Consider the following 27857-nt stretch of genomic DNA (forward strand, 5'->3'; position numbering starts at 1 on the left):
TTACAAACAATATTATTGTTACCTGTAACAACATTTTTACTTTTTGTGCAAGGATTTTATTTGAACTATAATATCGGTCGATATGTATTCGAATCATGTTATAACGAAGAGCAGCGCAAAACATTCAGCTTTATGTCACACGAAACGATAACGCAATTTCTCTCATGTTATTTGTGTTAGTGGAAAAGATGCAAGTGTACACAAGTCACCTGATATTAGTTTTGTCGTATATAAGATATGTCTGACAATAACTGATCAATATCAGAAGCCAAATACCCAGGCAAAAACCTAATTAGCTTTTGACAATGTACAGTCAATACAAATGTTCTATAAAGCATGTGTACGGCCCCATGACTTAGCATCCACGGCCACTTGTGGTCGTATATCGCCGCAGATTGTGCACCCCTGGTTTATACGGTCAGTACCTTCGGCTGCCATAACCAAAAAGCAGAGGCACCCATGGTTTTGCACACTTATACATTCTCAAGTTAAATTAACACAAATACAAATGGGTTAAGTCCGTTGCGCGCCAAATTAAAAATATTTTACAATAAATTACAAGCCTTAAGGCACTTTAAGAGCCAAACAAAATGTTAAGCAAAGTGGAGCCAATAACATGAATTGTGTAAGCTGCAGACAGATGGCCACAAAAGGTCTTATCAGTGCAGCTGACTAGTTACACCAGCTGCACTGAACAAAATGTTTTTGCGTGGTTGAATGCGGCACAAAAACATCAGTTGCATTCACACCCGAGCTCTCCTAGGGGAGACTACAAGGTTCCTCGAGCGCCATTGCATCTGCGTTACAAGGAATCGGATAGTTTGGTGAAGTTCTAATAAGTTGAGCCAAAGCGTGCTTTCTTGCTCCAGCGTCTGATTTGAAGTTTTTGCATCGTTTAAATACAGCAGTGTCCAAATCAGTGCAGATGCCATCGTATCTGAGTTCGAAATGGTGGACTACTTTTTCTGTGTGGCATTGTATACGATTAGCTCCGTAGTGTACCTGTAGAATGCAAATTGAGAAACACAGAACTATTTATGTCACCAAACTATGCTTATCAGTGAAATATATATTTATATATTTTAAAGAAACTGATTCAATTAACACCAACACTAAATGACTGGTCACTGACACTTGTTACTATATATATACCTAAATATAGCCCTGGTCTATTGTGTAAAAATGTACGTTTAGAACGAAGGTTGCTAGATTGTATAGTCACCACAAAGTGACAGTATTTGCCTGGCCGTTCGATCGGCAAGATCGTCTACAGGAGTCACACCAAGCTGCACTAATGAGACTTTTTAGGTCAAAACAGTGGCCATTTGTCTGCGGCTCACAGAATTGCCAAAGAATGTTTACCAGAGATGTTGGCCGTCATAACTTTTGTTTGCATCAACACGAACATAGGTTTTGTGAACGAGATTGGGACGTTTCTAGGGAGTGGGGTCGCGTTTACAAAAAAGAACTTACAACTGCGCGAAATCAACTTACAACTAAGTAAAAATAACTTACAACTAAGTAAAATCAACTTACAACTGAGGTAAATCAATTTACAACTGAGTAAAATTAACTTACAACTGAGTAAAATCAACTTACAACTGCGTTAAATCAATTTACAACTGAGTTAAATCAACTTACAACTAAGTAAAATTAACTTACAACAGAGTTAAATCAACTTACAACTGAGTAAAATCATCTTAGAACTGAGTAAAATCAACTTACAACTGAGTAAATTTGATTGATCACAACGTTCCAATCAATGGAGTCACACAATGGACCTGCTGTACAGTTTGGACATCGGCAAACTGGGACACCATGTGACCACTTTCCAGTTGAAAGGCATCTAGTACAATTAACTCCCTATAAGACCAAAAATATAGCTCATAAAATCGGCGTGCATTTCATTTATTAATCAGGAAGTTGTTCAACAAAGATAATTACCTTCATAATGTGAGACAAGTTACACGCAAATGAACATGTCGAATCAATTGCGTTGCCGCTTGTACAAGTCACGGTGCCAAACTCAATGCCGGAAATATTCAAACAATCTGAAAAATGGTTTACTTAATTCAATTGACATTGTTCACCAAAATGTTTTGTTAATACTATAGTAGCGCAGTAATATATTCATGCAATGGCATGATTGGCAGGATCGCCCCACTGCGCAGGTCCTTGCTTGGCGATCACAGCTATCGTATCGCGATCATTAGCTCTACGTTGGGCTTGGTTAGCCCAGGGTCGCGAGTTCAAACCTCACCGGGAGCTTGACTTTTCAAATCTTGCTCCGACTTGTCAGAAAAAAGTGGCTGATCCAGCTAGGCTGCAATGCCTTGGCTGTCAAGCCTGCAAACTTAATACTATAGTACTAATAAGTCTCGTGTAACCATTTAATATAGTTTCGACTCTTTCAATCAAGCAAGCATAACATAACCTGCCTGTAAATGGAAGTCACAGTTGGAGAAAAAGAATGCAAGTTCTTGGTATTTTGCACCGCTTTGCTAAAATGAAAGTAAGGTCCCGACCACTTACAACTCTCTGGAGGCTATGATAGTTCTGCGCCTCACAATGAAAAGTAAACAATGGAAGAATATAAAGATTGATGTGTTTGGTGCTGCTATAGTGACGGGACAACGAAACATACGTAAATGAAACACTTTAGTTCATTTTTCCTTTACCACTAAAGGAGTAAATAACAAGAACCTCTGATTTTGAAGGTAGTAATATGCTACACTGCTTCGCTTTACTGTACAATAAAACAACAAGTTCCGCATTTTATCGAGAAGTAAAAAAATGTAAAAAATTTAACAAGCGACTGTTGTGGTCTTTTTGGATAAAGTCGAAGCCTTCGTGACGTTACCACCTCGTGACATACATTATCAAACCTACCTTTTTGATGGGGCAGATAAACAAAACATATGGGGATTATTATTGCCAATAAAACTGCAGTGATGATAAACGCGAGAATTCCCCATTTTAAATAATTCCTTTCGGGTTCAACAACTTCTGGCCCCAAGAGGTTTTCATTTTCTTCTTCGCCTGCATCCTGGCTTTCATCTTGGTTCTCATTTGTATTCTCATTATTGGTTTCGTTTTGTTGAGTATCACCAATATCTTCCTCAAAATAGCAAAAAACGTAAATGAAGACCGAACATACAGAAGTAGATCATGCTAACGTATGTTTTTGTATGCATGTCAGGTTTATAGTTTATACTTGAAAGTACTTGCCGGTTTCAGATGCTTGGTTGCTACTCTCTGTGGCCATTTCCTGAAAAACACTTGAAATACCTGAACACTGGACAGGTAACGGAGCTACATTTAATTCAGGAACAGCTGGACAAATCCCATCCCAGTTACATATAAATATTTGTCAAATTACACCTTTGGGTGTATTTATTATCCGGTTAAGAACCACAGCCTTGACACTTTAATCATATCCTAAACTGCATCTCTTAAACAAAATGCGTTCTGCTTGCTCTTTCCAAAGTAATCCAGACAGCAGTGGATTACCATTGCCTCAAAAAATCTACGAGCGATCCAGCTGTGGATGTTGCGCCACACATTAAAAGTTAACATGCGACTGTTACGGCCTCTTTCATAAAATCAGGGGTTTAATGCAACTGTTTGCATAGCGGGGCCTTGCTCCCCAATGCTTTATAAGACAATGACTGTGCGTCTGGAGTGGGCCAGCAATTTACTGGCAGCGCAAACAAAGAATGCATCGTTAGAAAGGTCATAAATGTGGGTTTCGGTACCTCTATTTCACGAAATCCGCCACAGTGTGGTTCGTTTCTCGTACAATTGTTCCTGCACCCTGAGTTTTTCGTGAGATGGAAGTAATGCAGGAATTATTCCTTATTCTATTGCAATCTCTGCAACGATTTCTACCTTATGTACTTTATACCACAAGCATGGAAACCATTTTTTGAAAAACTTGGAGATCAATGTTCCATGCTTGTGACCAAAGTGTTGATGTCTAAATATCTGCATTATGCTTGTACAGGCTTTATTTATTTAAAAATATAGTAGTAAAAACGCAAATATAATGCATGTACATCAGAGAATAATCTAAAAAAACGGCACAGATTACAACCGACCATTGGGCAATTAGCACATAATTTTTCCACTGGGTTTCTTTAAGGTTAGAAAAAGTGTCATTTAAAATATGAAATCAGTTGCTTAAACACACAGAGTTGATCAGCATCTCAACTCACCCGCCATTACACGGGCGTTACAAGGGCGTGGGTAACTCGGTGAACGATGAATGAGATTGGCCAAAGCGTGCACTCTTGCCCCCTCATCTGAGTGAAAGTTGTCACATTGAATTGACGCTCCTGTAGTCAGATCAGTACACGTGCCGTGGTACCTCTGTTTCCACTGGTACCAGCCTTTGTCTGTGTGACACCGGATGCGGTGGGCTCCATAATGTATCTGTACAGTTCAATTCCGAAACATAAAAAAGGTAAGCAATGGAGCCAGACAGGGTAACTGCTTTGTTCTGGCTGTTTTTTGTAAGATCGTCAACAGTTAGCCAGCTACTCTGATACCCCATAGGTTGGAATGGTGGCCCTCTCTGTGGCACACATAAAATAAACATACCTCTACAAGATACAAGTCTGCGGGTGAATTGTGCACCGTTAGAGTGTCTGTTAAAAATTAAAAAAAATTACATCTGAGTGAATTTGGTTGACGACAACGTTCCAATCGATTGAGTCGCACGATGGACCTGCCGTACATTCGGGACATTGACAAACCGGAATATCATGTGACCACTGTTGTGTGGAAAGACATGTTATACGATTAACACCCTGGGATAAACAAGCAGGCTTTATTAAAGTATAAATAGTTATAAAAATAGCTCTTACAAATATGTACCTTTATTACGTGGCGGCTATCGCAATTGAATGTGCAATTTGATTTAATTTTGTTTCCGTCCGTACAAACAACGCTTCCATATTCCATGTCAGTAAGAGTAGGACATTCTAAATAAATGTTCAATTTATTCATTGCTGCTTACAGAAATTAAAACCAGTCGGTATTTTGGCGGTTTTACGATGTATCCATACTACTTCTCGTTTCACAGGCAGGAAGACCAGGATTCCAATGTCCTGATGCCATACATTCAACTATATTTGTTCCTTTAATGACATGTTGATTGTCACAAGCAATATTACAAACTGCTCCTTCCACGAAACCATACAACGTACTGCCGTTATCCAGTGAAATAACATCTGAATTATTTGTGCATTTTGAAGCTGGCGAGATTCCGTCGGGAACCAAAAAATTGCATTTCACTGCAGCTGTTGAAGTTTTGCAATAAAAACTCATAAATAACACGATTTACACCACGAAAAAACAATTCATTGTACTCGGAAATGTTCGGGATTAAAATTTATTAACGCTAAATTATTTTGGTTTAGGGCTGTGCAAATTCAAACTTAATATCCGATGAACGTATCACGATTGGCGACTTACCAGCTGAAGCAACGCAATCACTGCACGGTTTCTCGGGGTCTGTAATAACGTACAACAACGTATAGCATAAAAAAACTTCGGTGTTCTCTGATTAAAGCCTACCTTTTACCTGCACCAGCAACCATAAGCATGTTACTAGAGTCACTAATATGATCGACAGTAGAACAATAGAGAAAAAAACTTTCCAGTTTAACCGATTTGTTTTTCGTTTTTCTTTGGGAATTCGTTGTTGAATCACATCAACATTTTCAATATTGCCTGTATTTTCGTTACCGAGTTGGTTTTCGTCAACTATTTCGTTTGCTTCAGAATGTATGCCACCTTTATAAGGCACAAAACAAATTTTGATAAACAGGGTTTTATTGTTAGGGTTGAGAACTTACCCATGTTTATAGTGTTCCCCGTTAAAATTACTGTGTTGTGGAAATTTGTATCGGAAAAATTTGTTCGAACCACTTCTGGGTTTGGGGAATTTCCCTCTACTGGGATGCAAACAAGCTAGGTCAAGAAAAACTCCCAACCATTTTACATACATTATGGCTTCTGTTATTTTGTGTAACAAATTGGGCCCAGCAGTTTATCATGAATACCAAATAATCGTCAGATCTCTATACTGCAGTAATATTTCATGCAATGGCATGATTGGCAGGATCGCTATACTGTGATTATAAATTGAGATCTGTTTAATGAAATACAGCACCACATCTGCAGGCCTTGTGTGAGTAGGCTATATGTGGAAAGTAATATATGTAAATTCCAAAACTACTCGCCAGATTCCGAAGTGTTGATAGTTTCGTCCCTGGTTCCAAGCAATTCTGTAAGTTCCATGTTTTTTATGTCGTTGCGTCAACAAACAATCTTCATCTAGTCTTAAAAGTTTGGATGGCTTTAGAAACTGCTATGATTATCGTGTGCAAAATCATAATGTATACTGAAACTCCAGCAGTAGCATTGTAACCAAGCTTGTCACAGGTGACTTATGTATCGGTCGACAGATTTCTGTAATTGTTAACGAAACTCTAATATGATCTGTAGGATGAATGCTCCATAAATTTGTTTTTCAACCATTTAGATATGTAAAACTTGCATTGATAGCATCGAACAATAGTAGTATTTATTGTATACTGCTGGTAAATTATAGTCAGCAATTATAACAGGTAAACTAACCTTTCTGCGGTATTTCTGTTAGATACTGCGTAACATTTCTTCTTGGTTACCAGTAACGCAACTATTCAATCTTGGTCTTTTTAAAATATCAAGTGTATCGAAGCTTTTTTACCTGAGATACGATAAACTCTAATTGTAGGTCATTACAAGTCCCCAGGGACCTTTAGTAAAAGAATTTAAAAAAAAACGTATTATAACTTTCTGGTTACTCTAAAACTGTACATTCTTATTCGTACGCGTTTAGTATTAATTCTCCTTTACACTTCTATGCTTCGCGCATAAAAACCTGTCTTTGTGTGTCACCATAGGCGGCCGTACCTCTACGTCCGAAACCAACACGGGTTTAACAAAGGTCGGATAAAACAACAAACACACTTGCAACAGTAGCCGTAGAATTCAATGCTCAGGCGAAACACGATCCAGTGTATGGAAGCGGCTTTATGACTTGTGACAAGGGTGGAATGAAATTTATCCAGTTCTGTGTTAAGAGTGACAAGTTTTTTGCAGTTATTACCACATATCGAGCCACTGTCGGTTCGAAATTCTTCGGTGCTCAACCACATGTAGCCGAAGCTCAACTGCACAATCAACTTTCTAATTGACCTCAATTTCTTGAATACTCAAACAAAAAATAATTTTATAGACGATTGAAGGAACTGCAAGGTTGAAGTTATTGTTTTCAAATGAAAAAAGAAATCCAAACCGCCGCACGCTACTGTCAACCTCGTGCTTCCAAAATCTCCCAAGATATGTGGAATTGTTTTTTCACTGTCACTAAGTCGATCACCATATGCGGCTAAACAAATGTAATAGAAAAGAATAAATTTTTAGTGGTTTTCTTTCACGCGGTAATATTTATTGGTATGGTGCACGAAAATCACCAGCAGATTGGTTTCACGTTAAAGCAACTTGATATACGTATGTTGGGACATAGATACGAGAATCCTTAATCGCCATCATGTCGAAACTTTTTCACAGTCAGACCGACCGAACACCCGAAAATGATCAGCGAACCGACCAAGCTGGTGAGTGGCGGACGGTAGCCGAGGAAAATGAACTGAAGTACAATGGCGAAAATAATCTGGGTTGATTGAACTACTACAAGCGGGCCAGCCTTCTCTCTCTGTAGTCCAACTGTCATGAATAAGTGGGACAGAAGGGCGAGAGTGGCCGACGACGTCACGATGATTACGTCATAGAGGCAAGGAATGCGGAGAGGGTACCTCAACGCTCCCAACCCGAGGGACAAGGAAACGCCGATCCATGAATAGTGGAACTGTGACAGGCTGTAATGAGCTTTGGGACCGACTTTGCGCAGAAAGGTGTACGTAAAAGTGCTCAAAAGGGCGCTGGTAAGTGCAAGCAAGATGCCAGCCACGTGGTTCGGCGACGAATCGTCACTTTGGCCCCCGAAAATGTACGTTGGTCTCGCCACAAGAACAAGTCCGCCGACCGTGAAAACTGATAGGAGGGCGTCAACTGCGGAACACGCTTCTGCACAACAACAAAAATTCCTGTGTATAAATGACAACAAAATTGAGGTCTCTTTCCACGATATAGCTTCTAAGATTAATCTTGTAGGGACCAAAACGCCAAAGTTAGAATTAGCACGATAAGCTCTTTGTACAAGTTATATATCTGGCAACGTCAGACAGTTGTAGTTAAAAATATGCCACTTACCTTTCAAGAAAATGCAAGCCGCAATTCCTGTAAACGTGACGTATGTGTACATAATTGAAACAGCGTCACCAAGTGGAATAAACATAACACTGTAATTTGTTGCCCAGTTTGCAGTCACCGCCGTCAGACTGCTCGCAAACACGAAAAAGTTTATCCAACCGCTGCTGTGCAAATAGTCCTGCTTTTTGTATTGCAGAATGGGAAGCATCGTTAAATATTGCACTAATGATCTCGCAAATTGCATTTCTTCTGGGGTGGCGTCGTCGACAAATTTTACTAAAAGCAGACCGGCAGCGCCGCTTATGGCGGACAGCAAAGCGTAACCAAATCCCACTAATTTTCGACATAGTAGACGGAATGGCTTTTCTCCTGAACTACTGCTTGAGTCTTCGATGTTCTTCTTTTCCTTCATATTAAAGCGGTGGTTGCATGGTATATTTTGCACCAGAATTGGCAAATGTCGCTAATTTGTCTGAAATCACAAGAAATTGACATGAAACCATTATAATTTATACATTTAATGCAAGTGAATGCGAGTCTCTTGTCTGTATCAGTGTTTACCCCAGAAAAACAGTACGTTTCCTGGTTACAATCATTTTCTGAATTTACCACAACAATGAGCTTTTCCACAACAAACTGCTCAAAAACTCAAGCTTTTTCTTTATTGCCCGACTTCATGTACCAGATGAATTGTAATTACATCTGGTGTCTAAAAAAGTTGCATGTTGCTACCCGTAATAACTACCTGTAAGTTTAGTTCATGTTATACATAACAACCTGCATGTGCATATCATTTACCCCAAACCGTACAACAACACACATAGCATGGCATTTCATTTGTTTTATTGTGCCTGACATTGCTGGAAATGTCGTAAAATGATGGATTTGGTGTTTACATAAAGTTGTCATGAATCCATTTCTCACAATGTTGTAATCAAAAGTTCCGTTAATTAAACGATTTGTTTGCAAATTTTGTCATAAATTTCGTTCGGTAAGCGATGGTGTACCATTCGGTCGTGGCCGCGTCTCCGTAAACATAGTTACGGGCGAATTATATTTCTTTGTCCTCAAAACTGTGTCCTCAAAACATTTTTCGAAAAAAGTACATGGCAATCTCGTGCGTTTAAAATTTTGTAAACAGGAAAAACGTTTTAGAGTATTTCTTAGGTCTTTTCGGGACACATTTGCCTTGTCGTGCCACGCCAGACTGAAAATGAATGCCAGGCGGGACAGACAAACTATTGGAAATAAATAAAGCGTGGTTGTGAACAAAGCAACGTCAGCCAACTAAAAATGACTCTTTACTGCCTGAATTAAAACTACAGGAGGAAAGCAGACTGCAGTGATTAAAACTATACTAGTGTCTACCTGGCTTTAAAAGGTTTCAGGGGCCCTGAGCTTTCTGGTTGATCAAAGTTATGAAACATATTTTACATGCGCGTATATTATCAAAGCTTCACTACGAACATTTTGCATCATCAACCACCACTGCCATTTAAGCCAAACACACTTTAAGTAGCATGAGTGTAGTCGCAACTGTAACAACTCTTAATAGGCGCCAAAGTGAAACCCGATCTCCAGCTCGTGTACTGCCGGACACACACACCTTCTATCCACAGCAGCAGCCTTGGAGTTTTGTATGTGCTGAATATCACATGCTTGCCTCGCTATACGATACGACATATATATACATATATATATGTGAATACACAGGAATATCGCAGTTATGAATGGAGTACCAAACAAATAGTGCTGCTATCACTAACAAATGTAAACAAAGCCCTGGCAAAAAATCTGAGAATAAAAGACAACGTCTCCTCGCATGCTCTTCACAACAGCTGTTACTTTCGCCCTAATGCCTTCAAACTGAACATTTCTATATATTTGAACTGCCCTAGTTTTGGGAATAGCCGCATTGAAAATCACGCAGCATGTGTGCTGGCAATATGACATAAGGCTGGCATCACGCCCCGGCATTTCTCAATCGATTGTTTAGTTTACGCTTCAATGCACACAAACAAAGCGAGAACCTACACTTGACGACCTTATGGTCGACTCTGGTTTGTTTGCTTGGCAGTTGCAACCGTGTTAACAGTACTATTCAAACAGTGTTTCTTCGTGACGCAGTATCTGCGTCCTAATTCAAAGTCCAGTTAACATTTGGCCTGGGTTTGACACCGAACCGCTTAGCACACAATGCATTCAAAGTACAGACATACTAACAGCTGCCATTTTTATTGTGCTCGAGTAACCGAAGCTCTAGTTGGGTCTTTAAAAACGAAATGGTAACGCTAAAGTACCTAACCACACAAGTTTATTTGATTTAACGACTTCACCATTCTTATTCGGTGAAATACACATAAAAGTAATAGCAATTTAGCATATGATTTCTATGTATCGGCATCACAGTGCCCTATTTTTTGATTGAAATGGTGTAAACATTAAATTTACGTGTCCCTTGTTAGGGCTTGCATCCATGCAGAATCAGAAAAGTCCAGTGTAACCTTGGATGTTGCCGACTATGCCGTTAATGTGCACTATTCATGTTGGCGCGTATGCCAACCACTTCCACCACTTTCACACTAAATTACATTGGTAATTAGGCCAACTAAACTCTTATTGTTGGCGTATTGGCGTATCACAAGGCATGGTGTTTACGGCAGCCTTATGTTCCACCGAGACGAAGAGCGGAGCTCTTTCTGCAACATTCTAGTTTCAAACATACTTCATCTAAAACCTGTTATACGTTTGCATATCTACGAAATAAGAGTTTGTGTTGAGAGTTTCGTGAAAAGGGTTACCCTTTAATCGGGTTGCCGTATCGTGCTTATGTCTGAGAATAGTTCATGTTCTAAGGGTCACGGTAATCGCTGTTTTATGCTATCATTGTCGTGACATCACCATCAAGCAATACCGCAAAATTCCTGTTCAGCTTGATTAAATGTTTCGCCAAAATAAAATGCAGTGTACAACAGTACACAATGGGTGAACTTGAGTAAGTGTACACATATCCGGAAAAATTTAAGAACCACAATTTATTTAATATTTTTTAGACCGCTTTTCGCAAATTTCGCGCAGTCAACACAAGGGCGGAAGTTAGAATCAACGAAGCGCCGATTATGGTGTATAATGACGTACTCTGGCGGAAGAATATAAACTGGAACACAAACGAAAAAATGACCTCAGTGGTGTTGACCAGTGTCACGGCCCCCGCCCGTTCCTTTTGCAATGCGAGGGTCACGAAACCCATGGACAACAAACCGGTCACCCCGGATCCCACCATATGCAGTACGTCGGTAATGCATGGCACTTTGGCGCTCCCAGTGGCAATAATGTATACTATGATAATAAGCAGGCCACACCAGCTGAGGTAGAACAATGACAGACTGAAGTGCACTGCAGGTCCCATCTTCCGTATCACGAGGTATGTGATAGCGAAGGATGTGGAAGCAGTCAACGCCATGGCTACTCCCATGGCGCGCTGATTGTCTTGGCCGTCAACGTCGCTTTTACCGAACAGAAATGGCGGTTGTGCGATAAGCACCACGCCCGCTAAAGTTGCCAAGGAGAGTATCACTTCCACTGTACCACATGGTTCTGTAAAAACATTGAATGTAAAAGGTGCAAAGAAACATATTTAAACTTAACATGACGACTGGTAGAAAGCTTTACAGTTGCATTTGATTTTCGCCTGCATCCCACCCACAAAAACCACTGAAACCTTATGTGATCATGGTGACGAAAAAGTGGTTTGGCAAGCGAAAAATTGAGTTAATGATTAAAGGGCTGTGTCCCGACCAGTTACTATATAAAAATCGTCAAACGATGCAAAACAACCTCACAATTTTGACTTCTGCAGTTAACAGTGTCATTCAAGTGCCTTGTGCGTTTTCGCATTCTGTGTCAAAAAAAGTTTATCACCTTTCAACACGATGCATGCAAGTATTCCCACAATCAATACGTAAGTGTATAGTATTGAAATAGCGTCGCCCAAAGGCATTAGCTTGACGCTTGCGGTGTAGGCCATGGTTGCAACAGACCCGACAACGCCTCTGACGAGCAGTAAAATGCCTGTGGTCCTGTCTGTAGGCACAAGACGGTCTTTTCTGTGGGTGAGGTATGGCAAAACGACGGCGTATATTACGTAAAGTCGAACCAGCTGTATTTGATCGGGCGCGGCGCCAGTGGCGAATTTAATAAAGACGCTCGACACGGCTCCGAAGAATGTAGATAAGACTGCGAACGTGAAGCCAACTAACGACGAACAGCTGCATTTGACCTTGCTGCTTTTCTGCAAGCTGTCTGTGCTTTCAGTAGCATCGATGCTCTCCTGTTTTTTGTTTGACTGGGAATCCATGAGGTTTCACGTATTTTATGAATCTAAAAGTAGAAATATATTTCTGATTTTTTAAGCACACGTGTACTAAAATTATGCCTAAAGTATAAACAAATTAATCAATAATTTGTTTGCAATAGTGTCCCTCAAAAATATATGGTACATAGAACACTTTTTATTCACTTACGACGTTTGGCAGTGTAACTGGGCATCTGCTTGTTGTAAGCAACCAGCATACGTAAAACTAGACAAAGAGTTAGCCTTATTCAGCCCTGCAGAAACAAACAACTTTAGTTAAACAGCAACACTTGTTTGAATGTTTCTTTCTTAACCAGCAACATTAACTAGCATATCTCATAAATAAGCTTATTATCAGTTATATCGACTGAAGTCTAAACAGGCATTCTTTAAACCGGAACTTCAACTAACTCTGTTTCACATGTATGAACAGCTAGGCCTATTTTATAATTTACTTGGTGTGCAAATGGTTTAGGAACTCAAATAACCGCTTGCCTTCAAATGTGTACCCTTAGCAAATTCATGAACCGGTTAATGTTGTGTACCAACTCCTCACACAATGCCACTTGATGAAATGATATCTGACAAAATTGGTTAATGTTTGACTGGTCACACAGTTGCAACGTCGAGGGGGCAATTGGCCCGCAAAGCACCTCTGAAAATTGACTGGGAAATTTGTAGCTTTCTATAATAAAAATCATAAAGCAATTTCTAAAATTAATATAGCCCGTTTCTAATAGGTGTGGCCACATTTCCAAAGATTTAGAAGCAAAAAGATTAAAAACTATCATTGTGGAAATGTAGCAATATAATTTTTTTTCGAATTGCCAAATTCGCTTTTCTGATAAGGCATGACAGTTTGATAAGTAAGTGAGAGAAAGATATTTTCGCAGTGGCTTTTATATTCTTAGGAATATTACAACTTACAACGTGAATTCATAAAATAGCAATTTTTAAACCTGCTCTGCGTTCGTCAATGCAACGATTTTTTAATTTTTTTTCTGTTTTGTTAATGGTTTTGAAACAGTTGAAAGGCACCCATGAAAGAAAGCTTTATTCGGCACCTCCAAAAGTAAATCTTCTTCTGAATAGAAAACCCATAGCAAATGTGCTGATGATTGCGATATTAAGCGAATGTTTCAAACATATCTGTACTGCAATATAGTCTGAACCGAATTTGCCCACCAACAGACAGGCATGCAAAGAGTCAGAGACTGGCAGGCCAACCAGCAGCACCTTAGCTTTTGCTTATTCTGTCCAAAGTATTGCGCTTAAATATCTGAGAAAACGATATTGTCAAACCATCCTTAATTGTTCTTGCAACAATGACAATAATTGCTGTAAACTAAAAATAGCCTGATTGTCAGACATACAGATTGGAGGCTCAACAAACATTCTCACATATCGACGTTTCGCAGCGGTATTGACGTGATAAGGGGGCGATGTCCAATTATATACCATCAGAAGAATGTTTTATAACCTCCAACTATGTATACTCAGCAAATATAACGAAATGGAAAAAAATGCAACCACCAGCTTTACGAAGAAACTTGAGCTCTGAACAGAATACGTATCAACAACAGACACAACTATTTTTATGCGCAATTGACTTCCTGGCATTTGCTCAACACATTTAGCCGCCAATGTATTGCTGCAAATGCAAATATCCTGGAGTTTTTCTTTTTTCCCCCCAATCCACAAGAAAAGGTTGTGTTTGCTGGGCGGTTCTTTAACGCTCGTATAACCGCAAGGCTGCGACAATAGCTGTGTCTGCCTGTTGGCTCTATTTTACCCTTCTCAGTGGTTGAAGTACGACTGAACGACTACGTACATTACGTCGGCGAGCGGCGCCAATACTTATAACACAAAGGTGAATTTGCGACTTTCGGGCATATCGCGCACGATTACGAACCGATCTGTTACACCGCATTGTCGCCTGTTAACGTAATGTACTTGCTCGCGAGCGCCTAAAATCCTAAATCTATACTTTTCTGCACCAGATGATAATAACAATAATCAGCACATCATAAAATGATCGACTGCTTTTTCAGGCATAAAAGTCATATGCTGCAGCATACTACACAAGCATTGTCAGGCTCCAACATTAACCATTTTTTTGCAGCTGTAGCGCCCTTTTACGTGCTGGCCCTCTTGCTTCACTTTCCAAGTATATCCTGTTTCATAAACCTATCAAACCATGTAGCATGCTATACTCCGTTCAAATACACTGAAATAATGGGCAAACCCACATGAAGAAAACAGCAGCGGTCGCGACAAAGTAATCATATCATCTTTCACCAAACATAAGCCGCCATAAACACACAATAGGCTAACAGCATTTCCTACGAGCGTCAGCAATAATAATGCAAACAGAGATTTACTACATATGCAAGTTGTGCATACTGAGTCTCTATACTCTCCTCTGTGCTTATATATGCATTTTAATTCGCATTTTAGTTCAAGAAAATCGATACCATTTCCATAGGCTTATACAGTAAGCTATTAGATTTACCATGTGGTCTGTACTTACAAATGCTAAAGTAAACTAATTTCAACCAGTAAGTGCAAGTAAATACTCTATGAGCAAGACTTTGCAATTTTTAGGAGAGTTTAAACGTTTATTGCTATATTCTCTAAAAATTAGAACGTGCGTGTGAGTCCAAGTTGCGGTACTGCCCCGTTTCACATTATGTTGTGATTAAAATTTTTTCACCTGTTTATTAGATTGCCTTCATGATATTTCCAGACGGGATGTCACATAAATTATGTGGTTTCAAAATATAAATGATCTTTAACGAAACTATTAACTCGGCAATGGTTACCGAATAACTTTGGCCGAATGATCAAATGTTTACTGTAAAAATATGTGATCAACTTTTGTAAAATGATAATTTGAAATATAACATAAACATTGAAAACCATAATCTAATTCACGCATTCAACAGGGCAATTGTAAACATATTAACATCTTCTTCAGTGGTTCTTATTTACCGTTTATACTTCGTGCCTTCCTTGTAGTACCGACGCTCGACGGGTCTTCTGTGCCATCTGAGCGTATCTTTGCTTGCCATCTACATTACTTATGAATGAGCAGAGGGGCACGAAGTATAAAGGTAAAGAACCACTGAAATATATGTTAGTGTGTTTTGGACCATGGCTTTCTTTTACTGAAAAATAGAGAAGCAGGTGTTTGAGTCTGGGATTTAGAATTTTTTTGGAGAAAATTATTTTGTGGCGGCTAGTTAAATGTTAAGCGCTCGTCAAAAGCTTTGACCAGGTACAAAAGTGTCAGTGGTTGAGAGTAAACATCGTGCAGAAACACACACAAAAAAGGATTGAACAGTTTTATAAATAGATCGTTATCTCGCCGCAGGGTGTTGTGTGGGCATTTCAGAAAGACTGTAAGCAATAAAAGGAAACAGGACAGCCATGCGCTGTCAATTTATAACTCGGCGAAGAAGGCGATATCATGGTTTATGCGGGCCAAGCGTTCAGAGCGTTTCAGCCGTAAGTGTTGAGACTCCGTTTATCGTTAGTGGTTACGGATAGTAGGTGATCCCCTACAATTACATAAGTGAAGTGTTGTGATGTATAGCAATGAAGGAGTGCATATGTTTTTGGGCGTCAGGTGACAATAAGACGTGTGTGCTTTTGATCTGATGCTTGCTAGTGTTCTGTGAAAATACAGTTTTTTTGTGTACCAATAATGTCAGGTGTCAGTGTAAACTCAATTGATTGTTATTTGGAAGGTGCTCAGCTATTTTAAAGTAAAACAACACAGCCACACAGTTTATTTACCATTAAGTTGGTAATAGTTTACAATGGACTTCACAGCATTCTTGACGTTACTGCTTCTTACCCCTGTTTTGGGTTTTAAACTGCATGAAGATGAAATTGTATTGGACAAATACCACACACATGAACAAATGTTGCAGATACTTCATGAAACAAGTGTGAAATGCAAAGGTATGTTCATTTTCTTTCATATTTTTGTTCCAAATAATAAGATAAAGTGATAAGGCTGTTTGTGCATATTCATTAGTGTATGACTAAACACAGAACATTTGATTTGTATTGTAAACATTCATTAAATTTCCTACTTATCATGATCCATGAACAATTGTGATCAATGGTATGTCTTTAGATATTACCCACGTTTATTCAATTGGCAAAAGTGTGAGGGGAAAAGATTTGGCAGTCATTACCTTTGCTGCAAGTCCCACTGTACATCAACCAGGCAAGTTAAATATTTAGTAAAAACTTTAATTGATGTTGTTGGATTGTAAACGTTAACTTTACAGGTATTCCTGAAATCAAATATATCGGTAACATGCATGGAAATGAGGTAGTTGGAAGGGAAATGCTCATCAATCTTGTACAATATCTGTGTGCCCAATACAAGATGGTATGAAATATTGTTTTTCGGATCATGTTATTAACGATGACTTGAATGATTTTGTGAATTTTAGGGAAACCAAACAATAGTTGACTTTGTCACGTCAACGTCACTTCATATTATGCCAACGATGAACCCAGATGGATTTGCTACTGCTGCTTCTCAGAAGGTTGGTCTTATAAGCTGATAGCAGATGCAAATCAAAAACTAGTGCAAACTTAACTGAACAAATCCATGCTGTACAGGGCTTTGTTATGAACTTAGTGTTTAGGTTTTTGAAACTATAAAGTGATATCTGAGAATGACCATGCCCTTCGTAGTGAATGATCCAATATTGGCTATCACTTGCTTCATAAAGGAATTTAAGAAACACTGAGAATTTATATTTTCATTAAAACTGCCATTTTCATAGCAAGTTAATTGTTTACAGGGGTGGCCGAAAGGCTACATCAAGGGGAGGTACAACGCGAATGGTGTCGACTTAAACCGGAACTTTCCTGACTTTGACAAAGTGGTTTGTCGTGTAAAGGAAACAAGTCATTTGGGATACATCCGCGAATATGTTAGAATTGCCAATCAAGGCATCAGGGTAAGAAATGTTGAAATTACACCAGTATACATTTAAACACAAGGTGTTTAAGGGATGTGTTTTCTGAAAACCTTGTTTGCTTGTGCGGAAAACTTTGCTTCATATCTACAGGACCACAAATCCTGTGGTAGTGTCGGGTTATAGTCATCCTTCAGGGGGAATGTTATTAAACTATCACATATTATATGTGGGTTTTTGTGCTAACAATTTATACTTTTTTTCTTTTCAATCTATCCCAAAACGTTAGCAACACGATGTAAACGGATGCCATCCATTCATTAAATTTAGTAACAGGTAGTGGACTACTGTAAAGCATTATTGGACGAACCAAATGACTATTTTTCATTTCATGCCTCTAACAACACTTAAGTTGGGTCGTTACTAGCGAATATCAAGCAACAAACGCACGCAGAACCGTCAATTTCTCATCAGGAGGTACCTTATCGATCCCCAATCAATATTTCATGTCGTGGCGTAAAATATGGCTCGACCATAATGTTCATCGCTCCGTAATTGTGGCGTCTGGTCCCTCGCGATGGTATTCAAATGAGCATTACCAATGCCATATGTGTCACGGGTGCGTTTGCCCAGCAGTCAACGGGCGTCTATCCTGCGGTACGGTTCAAGTGTTTGCTTTTTCGTTTAGGGCGAACCCCTTTGACAAACAATGCAAATAATAGAATATTCCCTGAAAACGCTGAAGGGTTTTCCACACGCTCAACCACTGTCAGACATGCAGTCGTATACGCACTACAGTTGATAATCATACATGTTTGTGCGCCAAATCCATAACAAACTAGATTGGAATTATTCACTTGTGTTTTGGTTAATTTTCAGTTGCTCGCTTTCTGTGTGTGTTTAAACTTGGAGAGAATTACAACGTGCTTATAAAAACCATATAACATACCTACATGTTTGTAAAGATACTCACAAGTGCATACAGCCTGTGACATGTTGTGAACAGGCATATATTATCGATTTCGATTCCCTATCAGTAGATAAGGGTTATAAACGTGGTGATCAATCTCATTATCGGTCATTACAACCCTAGGTCTTCACTCATTCGATAATTATCTAAATAGGCGCCCGTGGACGTGAGACGGATAGAAATCAATAAATTTATGATGTCGTTCGATAAAGATATGCTCTCCACGTACACGTAGCCATGTATGCGATCTGTAATATTTCCTGTTAAGTTTAAGAACAAAATGTAATTTCTGGGAACTCCTTGTGCCATATTACCACTGAATATGTTCCAATGGCTTCGTTTTACCTGTTTGTTGATGTTGCTTAAGACATATAGGTAGCTTGTTGGACTGGTTTAACTGCTACAGCGTGGCGATAACCAGTCACCCCTTGAATTTTTTTTAGCGAATTTATGTCTATTAACAAATACGCTATAGGCTTAAAAGCCGTTATTTTTTTAATAAAATTCACGATTCCACATCATGCTATAGCTTCATTTGGGTTCTTACAAAACTGTTGTACTATAAACTTAACTTGTTGTACTATAAACTTAACTTGTTGTACTATAAACTTGACATATATCTTTGCAGCTTCAGCCAGAAACAAACGCTGTGATTGAATGGATTATGGATCGGCCGTTCGTGATCTCGGCCAACTTCCACGGTGGCGACATGGTGGCTAACTATCCGTACGACACGACATGCAGCGGAAAGCCGAGGGAATATAGCGGTATGAAGTAACATATAAACACTAAAAGTTATAAAAAAATTGATTTAAACTTTGTGTTTTGTTTAATTTTGTTTTGTTACTTATTCACGGTATCTGATGTGGAGCGTAGATTTTGCCAGCTTGCCTTTCTCTGTGCGTAAATAAATGCGGCCACAGTAGAAAACGTTGAAAGAGAACAAACAAGCTTTTCAAATATTTAATCTGTATAGTTTCGAATAAGCTTCATGTCCCATTAAACTGTAATGAACGCGTGTCCCAAATCTACAAAAACAGCACCCCCAAATAAAAGTTCACCCAGTCCCTTCCAAACCTAGCAGTGCAAGCGCGGAAACTCCTATATCAGATACCTCTGTATTCATACATAGCGCACGTATTAACATTTACATCGGTGTCTCAGAGGTTCCGCCCATGTTTACCGTATCTCTTATGTACAGCAAGCCCCGACGACGAGATCTTTATCCAGCTGGCTCACGCCTATAGCAATGGTAACGATCACATGGCAGGTTCCACTGGCTGTTCTGCGGGCGACCATTTTCATGATGGTATCACTAATGGTGCAGCTTGGTATAGCGTGAATGGAGGTAAATGCTACTTTTGTGTTTATTGGGTAACGTCATCATGGCGCGCCTTGTTGAAATTAAAAATGCCTCATATGTTTAAAATTTCCTGCATATCCCTGTTAACGTTGAATGCTTGGAATTGTTTCCGAAGGTTCAAGTACATTATGATAATTTTACAACACGTATTTTAAATTCAAAATGGCGTGACAGCTCTGAAAAGGAAACCTTCAGTATGATGTTATTCCTATTATAATTATTAAAATATGATATGCATGGCAGCAACAGCAACAAAATATGACAATATTCCGCTTTTAAACAAAAACGTATTCTAACCAACCGCTGTATCGACGTTTTTTTAAACTACTCACAAATGCACAAATGTACGCACGGTGATTAATAAACCGGACGCCTCACCTGTATGCTTCCTCTGCCGATCTACTGTACAGTAGCGGACGGTTGACGACGTAACGAACGTATACTGTGAATAACATGTCGTGTATCCAGGTATGCAAGACTACAACTACCTTGCGACCAACTGCTTTGAGCTCACCATAGAGATGGGTTGCGACAAATTCCCGCGGCCTTCCCGCCTTCCTGAGTTATGGCGTGAGAACAAGAACGCACTGATGGAATTCGCACTGCAGGTAAGTTTTTCTTTTGGTTTGAGTTTCTTCAGCAAAACAAAAATGGTTGCATAAATATCCCTTAATTGATTTATATAGGTTAGCACTGAACGTAAATTTGTATCATAATTTGAGGAAGTTTGCAATACGAAAGGATAGCGCCGCGATAAGATAGCAGTGTCTCTCAGTGCCGTTTCTCTACTCGTTTGGGTTCGTTGGCCACTTGACAAATTCAGTAAAACCTGTTGACATCATCACCTATGAAGGACATTTTTTGAGATGTCGTTATATAAAATGAACCTGATCGATGTTCACGAAATCTAAATGTTTACTTCTTGGGAAAAGCCTGTGGACTCCCTCGATAGGTCACTGTGGCCCTAGTTGAAAACTCCTGTGCTCTTGATATACGAAGGTGATAGATAGCGGTATAGCAACCACCAGTTATTGTCAGTTATCTGTGTTTTATGGAACAAACAGCACAACTGTTTTGTTTCATCATTCAAACGCAAGTACAGAATGAATTGTTGACATAAGTAATGTAGGTATTTGTACGCACAAATCGTCAGTCGTTACGTCTGTAATAATTGAACGCCTATTTCCATTCATGTAAGGTTAAGAATCTACATATAAATACAACCCCGTGGAAACCTATTTTGTCCAGTGCACATTTGCATAACTCGCCCCGAGTTTCTGGAATCGACAGGAATAGTAAAATTCCAGAGCCCGTTTTAAGCTGCTGCGCTATCGAACTACATGTCGTTTCCAGAGATTGAAAACCGCACGACAGGATGTGTGAAAATCGATTCAGCTTCAATCCCATTGTTCCCAGCTTGTACGTGGCCAGTTTTCGCACTGACGACAGCGGTTCGTATTTTGTGACAAATTTCTTTTCCTGGTCCTCCAAGTCGCCCTCGTTTGACGTCACAGAAGTATTAATAATTGATAGAAAACGTTGCCGTGGACCTTTTGGTCTTGGTATTTCGGTCATTCTTTTGTTCCTATCACGGGCAGCTGCGTGATGTTCAAGTTACATAAGGTTCCCTTTTTCTTGCGTTTCAATCCAAATATAGACTTTTTTAGACACAAATTACCCTTGGCGACGAAAAGCGAGTTTCCAAGCTGGCAATAAGAGTTGTTGTCGTACCATCGCTCGTTGATAATTTGCCTCAGTTCGCGAACTTTTGGGATCTCATCAGTGTAGCTTGTGATTCCCCATGGCCCTATTGTTTAATGCTCAATTATCATGGTGTGCTCATTTGTTCTTTCTGGGTGCTTTTGTTGCAATGGTTTTTACTCTGTAAGTGAGCTACAGACAGGGCAGGCTTGTTTCGACGTAATGGGTTCATAAGTTCAGCTTGGGGACTGGGGCCACGGTCTTGACTTTGAAACAGCCGAGCAAGCTTTATTTCTATGTTTCCTGTCCTAATAACAGGCCACTTGCGGCGTGAAAGGGTTCGTGAAGGAAGCAGACACTGGCAAGCCGATACCGCGCGCCACTGTGATACTTCACGGCATCAGACACACTGTATGGACGGCGGCTGACGGCGACTACTGGCGTCTCCTTCCCCCTGGCAAGCACAGACTGCGCGTGGAAGCACAGGGGTTCCAAGACTCAGAATTTAAGGAGGTCCACGTGCCCGAATGTACCCCGTGTAAGTGTTGAGTAATAAATATTTGTATTTTCAGTAATAATCCAAAGAAAATCGCTAGACATTAAATTAATCAATACTTTGTACCCGGATAATAGATTTGTGTTGGATTTCGTGCTAATTTAGCCTATTTTCATGGTGTTTTTCCAGTCCCGTTAATTGCATTTACAGATTGTCAGTTGACACAAAAGGTTTACTAATCTCAAAAGCCTGATCTAATCTAAACCTCAGTGCACTTGCATTCAACCCCTACAAGGTCACAATAAATCATTTTTTATGCAGCATATGTTGATGCATTAGAAAACACCAGGTTGACATGACCAGCTGCACAAGCACAACATTGTGTCGGTCACATTTCACTTTTTCCGATAATTTCACTGATTTTGACCTGCTTGTTACGGTGTAGGTTGTCCCTGATTAAAGCAACGGTGCCAGCAGTATTCACTTGTTGCTTCCAAAGCTCATGTTAAAATCCTACTGTTTACCACAGATTCAGCCGTCACTCTGGACTTCGTCTTGAGCAAAGATACGCGCCCCGAAACAGTCGAGTTATATGGGGAAACGATGCGACACCTTAAGGAGGCGCTTAAGTCTATTCGAGACGATTAGCTGCCAAGTATTATCCGACTTCACAATGAGATTCACTCCCACCTAAACCGTATCGTGTTTGGTTTAAGTGTTTTTTTTACGTGTACAAATACGTCCTTTTTCTTATTCTTGTGTTGTAACATCCTTCTGCTCTCCATAGTATGTACCAAGGTGCAATCCGCGATTGTGGCAATAGCAAAATGTTGTAGCAAAGGCAATGTAATATAAATTATTCTGTGCAACCGTCACAGATAAAATGCCGTGACATTGTTTTAAACCGTGCTGCTAAACTTAAGCCCAAATCGAAATTATTTAAAAAGCACATTTTGGTACTACTGTCCGTGGAACATACGGTAGTTTTGCTACTGTCCGTAGAACATACGGCAGTATTGCTTCTGTCCGGAGAACATACAGCAGTATTGCTACTGTCCGGAGAACATACGGCAGTATTGCTATTGTCCGGAGAACATACGGCAGTATTATGGTTTCATGCATTGGTGCGCTTTTAAAAAATGTTTAATTCATGGCCCTGTTGCCTGTGCGCTTAATTACTGATAAAATAGTCGAAAAACAGTACAAGAAAATTTAAAGACCACGGACACCCCCTTGCAACGAAATGCACAGTAATGGTTGCTCTTATGTTGCTCTAATCCAATTATTTTGCATCCTCTGTATTGACTATGAAAAGTGAAGCAGAACTAACACGTTCTCCCACTGTTTGTTAAGTTGTAAAAAGAATTTACTGTCAAATGTAAACACCACTGTCTGTTACAGCACTCATCGTAATCATGTACTTTTCCTTGTTATTTCCATGACTTTTGGACGACAATCTCGATTTTCAAACTTTCAAGTTATATTTCTGTTACTTTTATGTAACGTTTTAAAAATATGAATGCAGTGCAAGTGGCAACTGTACTTTTGTCAGTGTGTAAACATTCCTGTCATTTTGTTTCGCTTCCGCTATCCTAGTAATTGTTAACCTGTTGTTGTTCATCCATGCAGTACTATTATATGTTGTTTGTGTAGCAGTATTATGGCGGCCAAAGTATTTTTAAAACATCTGTTTAACCAGAGGACTAGTCCTGATGAAATCGTTTAACTTTTCTACCCCTAACAAACTTTTTTATCCTATGTTTCTAACCAGTTTTTAGGGATGTGCCGGGCCGGATCCTAATTTAATTTAGCTCACGAATAACGTCAGTAGAACATAATTATGTCGCTACAGCGAACCCCCGCTCCAGTTAGCACTTGTGGTCTCAATTTCTGTCGACTATTTCTGAATTTGAGTTCACCCAAAATACATTGCTCTGCGCATTCGCTCCAACTCCAAATTCCTTTTTCTACAGAAGACCGCGTTCTTAAAAAATGACATCCTCCCCCGTAAGATGCTTCAAAAAAATTTCCCTTAGCTTTGGACATTCCGAAAAAAATGGTCGTAATGCTGTGGGAAATCCCCTTCGGTACAACATGTCACAAACTACATGGCTTTCTATTGTACTATCTGCTTTGATAAGGTGCAATATTGTACAGCTCATAAATTAATGTCGTTAGTGTATGACGCTGCGTAACCCTTATGTTACGGAGTATTTGTTTGTGTCCAAAAACGTTTCATCACATGTCGAGATTAAAAACTACATTGGCATTTTGTGTGCAAAGTTAAAAGGCAGATTTTTCAGTCTTTATGTGAAGAATAATCAAGATTGGGTAAAAGCTTTAATTATCTTGTTTTTAAATTTTTTATTTCGTTAATAGTAACAATTTAAAAGTTTTGATTAGATTTCGATTTTCGAGCTGGCGTTTTCTCCCTTTTAGCCGCGCTAAAATCGCTAAAGTTATCCATAAATTTAATTGAAAATGTTTGATTAGCGTATCGTAAAGAAAAACAAACAAAATTACAATAAACGCAAGTAGGTACACCACTACAACAATGAGTTATAACCGTTAATATAATACACGACGGAAAGTTACAGTTTGCAGTACAGAGTGTACCATTTTCATTTATGTTTATTTAGCATTGGTTTGTGATGTGATTTTCTCTACTCGGCTACTCTATGATGCTAAACCGCACAACTATTTTTTTTATTTATTTATTTTTTTATTTTTAGACCACCCGGGTTTTGCAGGATTTAACTCAGGATATCATGGCCACGAATCCCTATCAGGTTTTGTTCTTGGTATGTGGGTCCGGCGCTTGACCAATGCTTGTTCGTCATACATGGGTCGCAATGCTGCCTCCTGCGGTTAATTTTAACGGTGCGGTTTTCCGCTTGTGGTGATGCGTGTCAAAATTGCACGTGTATTGGGCGCACTGGCAAAAGAAGCAAATTTCAAACAAGATATAACTACTGCTGTTGTGCATAAAAAAATATGCGCAAAATATGTATTGCCACCCAGCGATGCTTGCCTTGAGTTGCAAAGCTCACTACAGAGGATGATTCAAACATTGTCACGCAACATATTCAATTCTGCAACAAAGACGTGTTTACCAGAGGAAAAAAGGCGACTTGGTCACCCCGCGTCATTAGACACATGAACTACAACAAATTGGTCTTCTGACTTACATGCTTTTCCACCTGGACATGTGCAGGTTTTTAAACTCTTTGTTTACAAATTGCACAATTTTCCAACCTTGCATGTGAAGCCATTGTTTTTCCAACGTAAGCCTTTACTGACGCGCGTAGTCTATAGTATACTATCGACATGCCGCCTGTTCAAGACTCATTTCATTGAATCTTCGTCATACGTTGCGTCATCGTGACGAAATAAGACTTTGTTTTCTTTGTTAAAGGATATGTTTGGTTCGCAAAAATGTTTTTTCAATTTAAACCTGACCAGACAAACCAGGTAGGGCTTAGGCCTAAAACTCTGAAATCGCTCAGTACAAAAATGCATTATTTTGTGTCGAATACACAGTGTGTATTTCAAACGTGCACTAAGTACGACCCGCATTATGATTGTGCGCGGTCTGCGACATAACTGCGTCAAAAGAGTCGGTCATTGTTTTAGTTAGAGGTCTTCCATGCAGTCTGACTACAGCAAAATGCATGCTGATTACAACATTCCATGCTGATTACAGCAAAATTATAAGCGCTTACAGACACATAAACACATTGCGTCATAATATCCAAATGCCGCGAATAACGATTAAATAAGTGATTCCAAACTTGCGAGAACCGGTGACTCACTTAACAAAATTTTGTGACGATGCGGTCAAAAGTTGTCGAATTACTTGAACTTTGAGTACCGGAATGTTGCAGGGAATTTTGTTAAATTAGCTTGAACAACAAGAAAGGAGTCGTTTGGGGGTTTCCACTTACGGTAGACTGAAATATATTTTGTGCTGTTCTTACAGTTTTTAAAGCTTTTATTGCATATTGGTTGCATGGAACAAAGCCGCGTATACACAAAAATGGCTTTGATGCGTAACAAAGTAATTGTTGCATGTGCGAATAAAATTCTGAAATGTTGTTCACCATCTATACAATTTGGACACACCTGTTATATGATGCAATTTTTCTGCTCAGTAAACTTTATGATAGCAGTACAGATTTCATAGTGATGCTTGTTAAAAACTACCTCTCTAATACGCGCACTGGCAACAGTGGCATATCCGGTCTGAAGTTTTGGTGGTAACACATGATTACATATATCTTAACAATTTCGGAGGGGTGATAAATAATGCTGTTGTGCATAAAAACGTGCGCAGAATATGTATTGTCACCCAGCGATGCTCGCTTTGAGTTGGAAATCTCATTACAGAAAATGGCACAAATATTGCCATGCAACATATTCAATCCCACAACTAAGACATGTTTACCAGAGAAAAGGGGCGACTTGATCACCACGCGTCATTAGACACATGAGCTACTAATTGGTATTGCGATGTGAGTGTTTTTCCATCTGACCATGTGCAGGTTTTTAAACCATTTGTTCACGAATTGCACAAATTGCCTGCGGGAACACCTTTTATAGCAACGTAAGCCTTCATTGACATCTGGACGTGTGTAGGCTTTTGAAACCTTTGTACACAAATTGCACAATTTTTCTGTGTTTGCCTGTTAAGCCCTTATTAGCAACGTATACAGATGTAGGCAGTCTATTGTATTATATCGACTGGACGTTGTGTGATAATGGTACGTCTTTGTTTTTTTGAAGGTTTTGTTTAGCTCTTGGTTTTCTCAACTCCCTTATTGGGTCCGGGTATCACTCGGATAACATTGTAAACCCTGTCTATCCCGAACACCTGTAAAAGTTGTGAATATCTTGTTTCTCCTAATGTCCTCATACAAAATGCATTCATAGCAGGAAATATTTTTGCTTGGAAACGTTATTTGAAAAACCTCTGTGTAGGTGACTGTGAACCCGATTAAACCCCATATGATAAACTCTGGTATACTTGTCAGGAAAAATAATTGAACATACTCTTATTGTCGTTTAGCATCGGTCTTGAACAATTGCCACCGACCACGTTATGTGTAAAAAATGCCTTCAAAATGTCGTTACCACATCCGAGAAATTGTCCCCATGGTAATGAAACACTTCCGAACCTGAACTTCATGGCTACGAATCCCGTGAGATTATCGCCTGCACAAACATCGTTACGTGCGCTTGCCGGGAGAGATCCAGGGAGTAAGCAATAAGTTCCGCTGCAGGAAGTCAACATTACGTGTTGCATTTTGTCCCTTTCCACACATTGCTCAGCACTTTACCACACGGGCGTCGAGCGAGCGCTCTTATCGGTGCTTAATTGTTTACTTTCTTACCCCGAGCCGCAGAGAGAAGCGTGCTGGCCGAATTCCGGAACCGTCCCTTCGCGCGGTACGGAATCTTGCGAATCCTTTTTTCCTTTTTGGATGCTCGAATGAAGGTTTAAAAGCAGTAGCGCGCAGTGTCTGTGGTTAAAAATTGTCTACCTATAACGACGTTACTTGTAGTTTTGAACTCTGATACAAAAAATGGTGATTGAGAACAGACGTTCATCCATGCCAGCTCTATCGCTTAATGCTGTTTCGCATGCACGCCAGTATTCCACCAACTTGGCAAGAAAACTGGTAATCCCAAGCAAAGTGCGTACAGATGGA

At 39.5% G+C, this 27857-nt stretch overlaps 4 protein-coding genes across 12 annotated transcripts; 1 reads left to right on the forward strand and 3 right to left on the reverse strand.

The window, feature by feature from the left end:
* Positions 1-3998: 3998 nt before the first annotated feature.
* LOC145894470 (E-selectin-like) lies at positions 3999-6866 on the reverse strand. 9 transcript variants are annotated; one of them, XM_082983074.1, is made up of 9 exons: positions 6643-6866; positions 6246-6290; positions 5859-5957; positions 5578-5796; positions 5476-5514; positions 5067-5300; positions 4876-4982; positions 4671-4808; positions 3999-4431 (listed from the first exon to the last, which is right to left on the reverse strand). In XM_082983074.1, the coding sequence occupies exons 3-9, from the start codon at positions 5860-5862 to the stop codon at positions 4198-4200; spliced, it is 975 nt and encodes a 324-aa protein (XP_082839200.1). In that variant the 5' UTR covers positions 5863-5957; positions 6246-6290; positions 6643-6866; the 3' UTR covers positions 3999-4197. The 9 variants fall into 9 exon arrangements, with proteins under 9 accessions (XP_082839200.1, XP_082839196.1, XP_082839198.1 ...); XM_082983070.1 differs by having other exon boundaries at positions 6246-6339; XM_082983072.1 differs by having other exon boundaries at positions 5859-5954; positions 6246-6344.
* A 719-nt stretch (positions 6867-7585) lies between these two features.
* On the reverse strand, positions 7586-8789 carry LOC145895195 (solute carrier family 35 member G1-like). Its single transcript, XM_082983962.1, has 2 exons — positions 8323-8789; positions 7586-8136 (listed from the first exon to the last, which is right to left on the reverse strand). The coding sequence occupies exons 1-2, from the start codon at positions 8732-8734 to the stop codon at positions 7589-7591; spliced, it is 960 nt and encodes a 319-aa protein (XP_082840088.1). The 5' UTR covers positions 8735-8789; the 3' UTR covers positions 7586-7588.
* Positions 8790-11371: 2582 nt separating this feature from the next.
* LOC145894707 (solute carrier family 35 member G1-like) lies at positions 11372-12679 on the reverse strand. Its single transcript, XM_082983351.1, has 2 exons — positions 12244-12679; positions 11372-11919 (listed from the first exon to the last, which is right to left on the reverse strand). The coding sequence occupies exons 1-2, from the start codon at positions 12677-12679 to the stop codon at positions 11372-11374; spliced, it is 984 nt and encodes a 327-aa protein (XP_082839477.1).
* A 3752-nt stretch (positions 12680-16431) lies between these two features.
* LOC145893790 (carboxypeptidase E-like) lies at positions 16432-24402 on the forward strand. Its single transcript, XM_082982130.1, has 10 exons — positions 16432-16642; positions 16821-16913; positions 16978-17081; positions 17146-17241; positions 17503-17661; positions 19218-19356; positions 19791-19937; positions 20421-20560; positions 21972-22191; positions 22679-24402. The coding sequence occupies exons 1-10, from the start codon at positions 16498-16500 to the stop codon at positions 22795-22797; spliced, it is 1362 nt and encodes a 453-aa protein (XP_082838256.1). The 5' UTR covers positions 16432-16497; the 3' UTR covers positions 22798-24402.
* The last annotated feature ends 3455 nt before the right edge of the window (positions 24403-27857 follow it).

The sequence above is a fragment of the Ascidia mentula genome, chromosome 3 (assembly GCF_947561715.1).
Source record: "Ascidia mentula chromosome 3, kaAscMent1.1, whole genome shotgun sequence".
In the NCBI taxonomy this organism is placed as follows: domain Eukaryota; kingdom Metazoa; phylum Chordata; class Ascidiacea; order Phlebobranchia; family Ascidiidae; genus Ascidia; species Ascidia mentula.

Coding starts and splice junctions, on each gene's coding strand:
- LOC145894470 (XM_082983070.1), bottom strand. CDS start 6,303: ATGGAACTTACAGAATTGCTTGGAACCAGGGACGAAACTATCAACACT. Junction 5,301..5,475: donor TGATTGCGTTGCTTCAGCTG/GTAAGTCGCCAA, acceptor AAACTTCAACAG/CTGCAGTGAAATGCAATTTT. Junction 4,432..4,670: donor TCAACCAAATTCACTCAGAT/GTAATTTTTTTT, acceptor TGAACTGTACAG/ATACATTATGGAGCCCACCG.
- LOC145895195 (XM_082983962.1), bottom strand. CDS start 8,734: ATGAAGGAAAAGAAGAACATCGAAGACTCAAGCAGTAGTTCAGGAGAA. Junction 8,137..8,322: donor GGCTTGCATTTTCTTGAAAG/GTAAGTGGCATA, acceptor GTTGTTGTGCAG/AAGCGTGTTCCGCAGTTGAC.
- LOC145894707 (XM_082983351.1), bottom strand. CDS start 12,679: ATGGATTCCCAGTCAAACAAAAAACAGGAGAGCATCGATGCTACTGAA. Junction 11,920..12,243: donor TGCATGCATCGTGTTGAAAG/GTGATAAACTTT, acceptor ATGTTTTTACAG/AACCATGTGGTACAGTGGAA.
- LOC145893790 (XM_082982130.1), top strand. CDS start 16,498: ATGGACTTCACAGCATTCTTGACGTTACTGCTTCTTACCCCTGTTTTG. Junction 16,643..16,820: donor AACAAGTGTGAAATGCAAAG/GTATGTTCATTT, acceptor GTATGTCTTTAG/ATATTACCCACGTTTATTCA. Junction 17,082..17,145: donor TGTGTGCCCAATACAAGATG/GTATGAAATATT, acceptor TGTGAATTTTAG/GGAAACCAAACAATAGTTGA.